This window comes from Panulirus ornatus, chromosome 8 (assembly GCF_036320965.1).
Source record: "Panulirus ornatus isolate Po-2019 chromosome 8, ASM3632096v1, whole genome shotgun sequence".
Taxonomy (NCBI): Eukaryota; Metazoa; Arthropoda; class Malacostraca; order Decapoda; family Palinuridae; genus Panulirus; species Panulirus ornatus.
The window spans coordinates 28,545,499-28,555,889 of NC_092231.1; the positions used below are offsets into that span (position 1 = coordinate 28,545,499).

The 10,391-nt window shown below is 50.1% G+C and overlaps 1 protein-coding gene across 1 annotated transcript; it reads right to left on the bottom strand.

Annotated features, from left to right (window-relative positions):
* Positions 1-435: 435 nt before the first annotated feature.
* Positions 436-6,197, bottom strand: LOC139749705 (uncharacterized). Its single transcript, XM_071663858.1, has 3 exons — positions 6,127-6,197; positions 4,704-4,762; positions 436-1,178 (listed from the first exon to the last, which is right to left on the bottom strand). Exons 1-3 carry the CDS (start codon positions 6,195-6,197, stop codon positions 436-438), a joined length of 873 nt encoding a protein of 290 aa, XP_071519959.1.
* Positions 6,198-10,391: the final 4,194 nt, after the last annotated feature.

A 10,391-nucleotide genomic window follows, 5' to 3' on the forward strand; every position in this document is an offset into this window, starting at 1 on the left:
GCCAGTGTGAGCGTTGGGCACACATGTAACACAAGACCTAGGTACGTACGTATATGCCGTGCCTGTACCTGCTGCAGGAGACCAGGATCCTCCCACACACACACACACACACACACACACACACACACGTCCCCGGCTGCTCAGCTACACCAAGCCAGGGCAAACATTTCCTACGTATGTAACATGTTCGTGAAAGTGTGTCTTACTGTATAGTGTGCATAACGCCAGCCACTGTCTGCTTCCAACCGTCATTAGCAGTCTCTGTATTGATATATTTCCATTTATCGTTATAAAATCTAAAGTTTGTGGTCTACAGTCTGGCGTTACAGGATCCCTGTATCCTTGTAACAGGATACAAAACGATCGTTTCACATCTGATATGTACACAACATTCCCTCACTTCCCTGGCTGGCTACAGCAGTGTACGTTCCTTGATTAATTCCTCCCACGGGACCTGTCGCTTGATGCTAATATTACTCCTACCTTTTTATGTGCTCTCACCACTGTACAGCTAGCTGTGGCGCCCTGAACTGTACCACCAGCTGTGGCGCCCTGAACTGTACCGCCAGCTGTGGCGCTCTGAACTGTACCGCCAGCTGTGGCGCTCTGAACTGTACCACCAGCTGTGGCGCCCTGAACTGTACCGCCAGCTGTGGCGCCCTGAACTGTACCACCAGCTGTGGCGCTCTGAACTGTACCACCAGCTGTGGCGCCCTGAACTGTACCGCCAGCTGTGGCGCCCTGAACTGTACCACCAGCTGTGGCGCCCTGAACTGTACCACCAGCTGTGGCGCCCTGAACTGTACCACCAGCTGTGGCGCTCTGAACTGTACCACCAGCTGTGGCGCCCTGAACTGTACCGCCAGCTGTGGCGCCCTGAACTGTACCACCAGCTGTGGCGCCCTGAACTGTACCACCACCTCTGGCGCCCTGAACTGTACCACCACCTCTGGCGCCCTGAACTGTACCGCCAGCTGTGGCGCCCTGAACTGTACCACCAGCTGTGGCGCCCTGAACTGTACCACCAGCTGTGGCGCCCTGAACTGTACCACCAGCTGTGGCGCCCTGAACTGTACCACCAGCTGTGGCGCCCTGAACTGTACCACCAGCTGTGGCGCCCTGAACTGTACCACCAGCTGTGGCGCCCTGAACTGTACCACCACCTCTGGCGCCCTGAACTGTACCGCCAAATTAAGATGTTGTGTTACTAGTGAGTTACAGTGGGTCAGTATGGTATCCTGTGTGCACTAGTGGGAGCTTCTTGTACTCAGTCCTAACACTCTGCTGTTCCAGTGGCACCTCCACTTGGTGTAGACCACTTCATAGTGTTGCTCATGATGACCCCATGGTCATGATAACCCCAAGGTCATGATGACCACAAGACCATGATGACCTCAAGGTCATGATGACCACAAGACCATGATGACCCCAAGGTCATGATGACCACAAGACCATGATGACCCCAAGGTCATGATGACCCCGAGACCATGATGACCCCACGGTCATGATAACCTATCTGTATGTTATTTTCTCTTCGTGTAAAGAATTTCTGGGCTTAAAATAGAGCAAACGAAACAATTACAAAAAAAAGTCAGTAACTATGGCATCACGCGGTATATAAATTTGCTGACTTTGTACACTTGAATCCTGTACATGACCTGGAACAACAGGGCGGGATGATCCTGCCTCACTCGTCTGCATGACCACTGGGGTCACAACTACAGCGACACACGAGAACAGAGAAAATGATGATGTATACATATATATTCTGCCCACGTCTTTGTGACCAGGGTGTCATACATCTCAAAATACCTAAGATGGGAATAACAGGGGGAAAATATAATGGGAGCTGGATATACAACTCCTTCTTAACCGAGAGATCACAACACGTAGTTGTGATCACAACACGTAGTTGTAGATCCGGTTATTTCCAGTGTCTGTGTAGTGTGGAGGGTCAGGTGCCCACGCAACTGTGTTCTCGCCTCCACCACCGATCATTCTCACATCTGAAGACATCTGACCAAACCCGAGCCATAGTTTCATATCATCCACTACAGATGATGCGAGAAATACGTAAGGAAAATTTGTAAGAAAAATTCAAGCACGAGAGGACATGGGGAAATTAAATGCAGATGTACACCAAGTTACCAAGATGACCAGTGATCTCCATGATAGAGGAAGTGAAGACACAGACAACAGTACCCAACACGAGGCGTCATCACACCTGCCCCACTGTGGTACATACCTGCCCCACTGTGGTACACACCTGCCCCACTGTGGTACATACCTGCCCCACTGTGGTACATACCTGCCCCACTGTGGTACACACCTGCCCCACTGTGGTACATACCTGCAGGATATTTCTGGGATTATTGCTTAGAGTTATGATATCATACTCAATGTCCCAATAGTACATATTTGCAGTACTCAGTGTCTCAGGAGTACATATGGGCAATGCCCAGTGTCCCAGGAGTACATATGTGTTGAACGCAGTGTCGCATGAGTACATATGTGCAGTACACAGTGTCGCATGAGTACATATGTGCAGTACTCAGTGTCGCATGAGTACATATGTGCAGTACTCAGTGTCGCATGAGTACATATGTGCAGTACTCAGTGTCGCAGAGGATGATGTGTGCAGTATCCACTATGTGGCCGCGGGAGACCGGATGTGCCGGTCGTTCAACAGGAAGTACCGGCTGGTTAATAATTACAGAGGAATACAAAGGAATTCACACAGCAACGCATCACTGAGTCCCGGATGCCTTTGGTATAAACCAGAAGACATACAGCGGAATGAAAGTAACCTGCAACTTGTCATGGTGCAGCTAATGAAAGTCGTGGACTTGAAGCGAACTATTGATCAAGTCTTATTCTTGAACATATCTACAGTTCTGCTTTCAACCACTCTAACAGGCTCATTAAGGTAAATTGTCTGCCCACGAGTTTGTATGCATCACTACATGCGAAATCAGACGAATCAAATCTTAAGTAGCTCGATAGATTAACATCCTAAGAGCCTTTGATCATTTTGAATACTTGTATTTGATCACCTCTTAACCTCCTCTTTTCTAAGATAAATAGATTCAAGTCGTTTAATCGGCCATCATAAGATTTGCTTCTCAGTCCGTGAATCATCTTGGAGCTGGACGCTGCCTCTCTCCATTCTATCTACGTCTTCCTTGGGGTAGACTGAGGTAGAGTGACCAAAACTGAATCGTAATAGTAAGGATAATTCCTCGGGACTTAAATTCGAAGGCTCTACTTATGAATCCAAGAATTTTTTCGCTCTTTTCACAGCTTCTGTGCACTGCCTACTTGGTTTTAGGTCACCAGAGATTATTACATCCAAGTCTTTTCCCTCATTTACCTTTTGCAGTTCAACACAATTCACACTGTAGTTTGCCTTTTCTTTTTCGTTACCGATATGTAAAACTTTGCATTTTTCTATATGAAAATTCATTTGCCACCTGAGTCCAGTCTGTCACTTTGTCTATGTCACTTTGAAGCTGTAGGCGTTCAAGTTCAATTACAGATTCACTTCCCAGTTTAATATCATCAGCGAATTTTGATATTTTGCAATGAAACCCACTATCAGGATAACTGATATATATATGAGAAACAGAACCGGTCCCAAGACTGATCCTTGCGGCACTCCACTTGTTACATCTAACCATTATGAGGCTTGACTATTAATTACAACGCTGTTTACGGCCACGCAACCAATTTCTTATCCTACCAAGAACAACCCCATCAATGCCATGTGACCAAATTTTTGCTAGTAACCTTTGTTGCTGAACCTTATCGAAAGCTTTATGAAAGTCTGGCTTAGATAACATCAACAGCTTTACTTTCGTCATACATGTTGATTATATCATAAAAGCATTATGCAGATTTGTCAGACATGACCGATGTCGTCGAAAACCAGGCTGAAAATCGTTTAATAACTGGCGATCCTCTAAATGCTTTGTGTCTCGAATGCAGATCTCCATAAGTTTTCCAACTACAGACGTTACGTTGATTAAACAATAATTTCCGGAGTGACATACTGCCTTTTTTGAATATCTGTGTTACACTGGCAAACTTCCATTCATCTGGAACCTTTCCCGTAGCAAGTGACTTATTGTAAAGGGCAGTTAAGGTATCAGCTATCTCATTTTTCGCCTCTTTCATTGTTCTCGGATAAAACTTATCATAATCTGCCGTTTTATTTACTTTCATTCCTTTTATTGCTGATAATACGTCTTTAGCTTTTTACGCCAGTTTGTTGAAGAACGTTCTCCTTTTCAATACAAGAAACTGGATTTGAGACATGGGTCGTGTCTTTGATTGTAAATACAGATACAAAAAAGTCACTTGAGATTTTTGCCGTGGCTTCGTTGTCTAGAACCAAGTCACGGTATTGCGTAATTAATGTAACAATTGATTGAGTAGTGACTCTTGCTTCTAACATAACTGTAAAACTCCTTAGGCTTTCTTTTGCTATTTCTAGCAGTATACGCTTCATATTGACGTATAACTCTCTTTGCTTTCTCTGCGCAAATTTACATATTTGCCCAAGTTTGACGGTTACTGGTCTCTTTGAGTCTATGAGCCACTTTCTCAGACAAGAGGCACTTGTTTATTTCACAGTTCCACCACCACCTTAGCTTCGGTTTAGATAGTGACCGTCTACTTCCCACTGGTACATATATTCCATCTACTGGTGCTTTTCCAAGCTACGTTCACGTCATTTTCATTGACCATTTCATCCCAAGTTTGCCTGTCGAGAGCAATGAGATCATTATATTTTACAAGTTTAAAAACACGTAATCTTTTTTTCGCGACTGTCGGTCATGTTGACCAACATTACATGTAATGTTGAAAGTGACCTGAAGAGTAATTTGTCGGTGATCACTTGTACCAAACTTTTCTCGAAATTCAACTTTATCAACGAGATCCTCACTCGTAAGTAGAACTAAATCTACTATATTTTCGTAGCAAGTAACTGGATCAGGTCACAGGTCACTATCAAGTAGATTTAGGTAGAGTTCACGTCCTATCATAAAGTGATTCTCCCCATTTAGACACCGGTATGTTAAAGTCTCCTACTCTGATACAATGTTGTTCATTACAAAGTCCTGCCAACTGATCATACAATCTTTCTTCTGGTGTGTCTGTGCGGGGAGGGGAAGCCTACAAAATCATCCTACAGTTATTTTCTTACGAAGTTTAATTTCTGCAAAAGTGTAGTCGACATTCTCGACTGCTACAAAAAGTTTTTACTACGGAATTTAAATGAACTTTAACAAAGAGGAAGACATTTTCTCCAATCCCTAGTAAAGTATGGTGCACCTTGGGACTGCTGTGCACGCTCACCCACGAGATCTCCAGCCTTGTTATCTAACCAAGACCCGGACGTGGCACAGTCATAACCCGAACTCAGATTTTATGACGTACACATCGAACGTCAACGTAAAAATATCTTTACACAAAAAACTGAGACATATTGTGAAAGGTACTTAGGGCGGGTCAGCTCCGCACGGGCTACGTTTCTTGACCAACACGTACGTGTAGACTCATTAAGAAGCTGACCAACATGCGCAGATCCCACTGCATTTAGGTAGCCACGTCATCATGGTACCTTACTCTTATTATGTGTTGTACTGAGGGGGTTTCCTAGGAACTGGTCCATGTGAGAGAGAGGTGTTGAGGTACCGACAGTGGTTGAAGAGGAGATCGCTCGCACTAGACCCGGCCTCTGGGAGCCGCAGGTCAGGTAGGACCTCCGAGGACACACACCAAGGTGGAGGCCAGCAGCCATGGGAAGTCTCCTGCACCTTACATATCTGGCAATACAGTGCTATCCATACTGATGGATCCTCATGGGAAGATGGTAAAGCCGGTACAGCTTATGCTATACATTGCAAAGAACAACCTCATTCACTCTCAGCAAGACGAGGTTACCCCTGGGTCCACCTCTACCCACTAAGAACCTCAGCGCATTCTCAAGACACTACGTGAGCTCGTCTAATTCCCACTTCATGTTGTAATCCTCTCTAACCCCGAGCCACCAGCTCCTGGACCACTCTCAGAAAAGCGTGCCTTGCTGGAAACTGTTCCATCAGTCACTCACTCCCTGCTTACCGAAGCTTGTACCAGTGGTCTACACAGGTAATCCCCACCTTCACATGTCGGACATACGGGTCATGACCCATGTGGATAATCTCGCTAAACATGACTGTATGCTCTCGGGCCGCCACACCAGACCTGGTCTAACTAAAGGCATGGTCCTCGCTCACCACACTGCATCTGCCTGCTAGGGAGAGCTCTGAGGAGTTGTGGAAACACCAGGTAGTCGTATTATCATGTACCATTATATCATCAGATTATAGAAACAACAATATCATGGATGTGGTGTTGTAACAGCCAGAACACGCTTACGATACATGCAGGTGCAGGCAAGTCGTAAGAAACTACGATCCTGCACATTCCAAGTGATGAACTCACACTAGTGAATGTCCCATTATATTTGGTTTCATATATCAGAGTGCACAGTTACGACAAGATAATGACTTCAATATTGAGAGCAATATCAATGGAGATAGTCATACACTATATCCAATATTTGCCATGCCCTGAGCTGTGTAAACATCTGACGTAATCATGGTAACCACATGTTCTGTATAAAATGTATCCGTTTGGGTTACTATCAGAGTTAACAAACGTACACTAAACTGTACACTGTGTCCTGTGCCACACACACACACACACACACACACACACACACACACACACACACACACACACTGATACTCATCGCTATGTAACCTGCTTGTGTCTGTATTATATTTCCCACATTACGTAAGATCGTACGTTGTATATGTAACGTAATGCGTCCTCAGTGGTCACCGTAATGACTGTGCTCGTACCCACATATGTGGGCCCTGATACTCCCTATATGGATCTTCTGTATCAACGTGGATCACACAAACACCATAAACCATTTAACTTCATTTGTTACCTAAGCTACCTTTATCATCACTCAGCATCCGGTGATTATGTATTGTGTATCTGATATACCAGAGTCCCTCTCACCTTCCTTGATGAGACGTGGGCCCTCTGGATCCCTGGGCCCCACTAGGACCCACCTCTCACCCTCCTATGACCATGTACTGTACCCACTGTACGCTCTGTGCTGGCCTCCACCCACCTACCTACCCCCAGATATGTGCTCTTTACCCATACTCTCACTGAAATGCGTTGTCTTTGCAAACCCAGATGGTGAAAGTTTTGGTCATGTATATAACACATTACCTCCTGTATACCATATCATTCAGTACCCACGGGCCTCCTGAACTACACCGTAAATAACTGGGTGGTAACATGACACACGTGCACTACAGCATTGCCACAGGACGTACACTGGTCGTGCTGGCAGCACTGGTCGTACACTGGTCGTGCTGGCAGCACTGGTCGTACACTGGTCGTGCTGGCAGCACTGGTCGTACACTGGTCGTGCTGGCAGCACTGGTCGTACACTGGTCGTGCTGGCAGCACTGGTCGTACACCAGCAACATCACATCACACAGGTTTTACTCAGTTAAGACGCCAGAGTTCACATTTCATGACTGAGGGTTCCTGGTCTATGGCACGGGGTTCCTGGTCTATGGCACGGGGGGGGGGGGGTTCCTGGTCTATGGCACGGGGTTCCTGGTCTATGGCACGGGGGGGAGTCCTGGTCTATGGCACGGGGTTCCTGGTCTATGGCACGGGGTTCCTGGTCTATGGCACGGGGGGGGGGTTCCTGGTCTATGGCACGGGGTTCCTGGTCTATGGCACGGGGGGGGGGGGGTTCCTGGTCTATGGCACGGGGTTCCTGGTCTATGGCACAGGGTTCCTGGTGTATGGCACGGGGGGGGGGGTTCCTGGTCTATGGCACGGGGTTCCTGGTGTATGGCACGGGGTTCCTGGTCTATGGCACGGGGGGGGGGGGGTTCCTGGTCTATGGCACGGGGGGGGGGGTTCCTGGTCTATGGCACAGGGTTCCTGGTCTATGGCACGGGGTTCCTGGTCTATGGCACGGGGTTCCTGGTCTATGGCACAGGGTTCCTGGTCTATGGCACGGGGTTCCTGGTCTATGGCACGGGGTTCCTGGTCTATGGCACGGGGGGGGGGGTTCCTGGTCTATGGCACGGGGTTCCTGGTCTATGGCACGGGGGGCGGGTTCCTGGTCTATGGCACGGGGTTCCTGGTCTATGGTACAGGGTTCCTGGTCTATGGCACGGGGTTCCTGGTCTATGGCACGGGGGGGGGGGTTCCTGGTCTATGGCACGGGGGGGGGGGTTCCTGGTCTATGGCACGGGGGGGGGGTTCCTGGTCTATGGCACAGGGTTCCTGGTCTATGGCACGGGGTTCCTGGTCTATGGCACGGGGTTCCTGGTCTATGCACAGGGTTCCTGGTCTATGGCACGGGGTTCTGGTCTATGGCACGGGGTTCCTGGTCTATGGCACGGGGGGGGGGGTTCCTGGTCTATGGCACGGGGTTCCTGGTCTATGGCACGGGGGGCGGGGTTCCTGGTCTATGGCACGGGGTTCCTGGTCTATGGTACAGGGTTCCTGGTCTATGGCACGGGGGGGGGGTTCCTGGTCTATGGCACGGGGTTCCTGGTCTATGGCACGGGGGGGGGGTTCCTGGTCTATGGCACGGGGTTCCTGGTCTATGGCACAGGGTTCCTGGTCTATGGCACGGGGTTCCTGGTCTATGGCACGGGGTTCCTGGTCTATGGCACGGGGGGGGGGGGTTCCTGGTCTATGGCACGGGGTTCCTGGTCTATGGCACGGGGTTCCTGGTCTATGGCACGGGGGGGGGTTCCTGGTCTATGGCACGGGGTTCCTGGTCTATGGTACAGGGTTCCTGGTCTATGGCACGGGGGGGGGGGGTTCCTGGTCTATGGCACGGGGTTCCTGGTCTATGGCACACGGGTTCCTGGTCTATGGCACGGGGTTCCTGGTCTATGGCACGGGGTTCCTGGTCTATGGCACAGGGTTCCTGGTCTATGGCACGGGGGGGGGGGTTCCTGGTCTATGGCACGGGGTTCCTGGTCTATGGCACGGGGGGGGGGTTCCTGGTCTATGGCACAGGGTTCCTGGTCTATGGCACTGGGTTCCTGGTCTATGGCACGGGGGGGGGGGTTCCTGGTCTATGGCACGGGGAGGGGGGTCCTGGACTATGGCACGGGGTTCCTGGACTATGGCACGGGGTTCCTGGACTATAGCACGGGGGGGGGGTTCCTGGTCTATGGCACGGGGGGGGGGGGGTTCCTGGTCTATGGCACGGGGTTCCTGGTCTATGGTACAGGGTTCCTGGTCTATGGCACGGGGTTCCTGGTCTATGGCACACGGTTCCTGGTCTATGGCACGGGGTTCCTGGTCTATGGCACGGGGTTCCTGGTCTATGGCACAGGGTTCCTGGTCTATGGCACGGGGGGGGGGTTCCTGGTCTATGGCACGGGGTTCCTGGTCTATGGCACGGGGGGGGGGGTTCCTGGTCTATGGCACAGGGTTCCTGGTCTATGGCACTGGGTTCCTGGTCTATGGCACGGGGGGGGGGGGTTCTGGTCTATGGCACGGGGAGGGGTGTCCTGGACTATGGCACGGGGTTCCTGGACTATGGCACGGGGTTCCTCATTTTTTCTCATGTACACCACGGGTGACATTCGACCCCTGGGTAGGGCGCCTGGCTGCCTCGGTCACACGGAGGATAACACACACACACACACACACACACACACACACACACACACACTGGTGTTGTGATCTGTGTGCCAGCCTCATCTCAGTGGGAGCAGCTTGGACTATAACCTCACGCGGCTCCGAGGCTCTGAGAAATATGTCGATAGATAGATAGATAAATGTATACACACCACGGGTCGATGACCTGTGTCAGTACACAGCCAGGAGTGTACCAGCTGGTGTGACCTGTGTCACTACACAGCCAGGAGTGTACCAGCTGGTGTGACCTGTGTCAGTACACAGCCAGGAGTGTACCAGCTGGTGTGACCTGTGTCAGAACACAGCCAGGTGTACCAGCTGGTGTGACCTGAGTCAGTACACAGCCAGGAGTGCACCAGCTGGTGTGACCTGTGTCAGTACACAGCCAGGTGTACCAGCTGGTGTGACCTGAGTCAGTACACAGCCAGGAGTGCACCAGCTGGTGTGACCTGAGTCAGTACACAGCCAGGAGTGCACCAGCTGGTGTGACCTGAGTCAGTACACAGCCAGGAGTGCACCAGCTGGTGTGACCTGTGCCAGTACACAGCCAGGAGTGCACCAGCTGGTGTGACCTGTGCCAGTACAGCCAGGAGTGCACCAGCTGGTGTGACCTGTGCCAATACAACCAGGAGTGCACC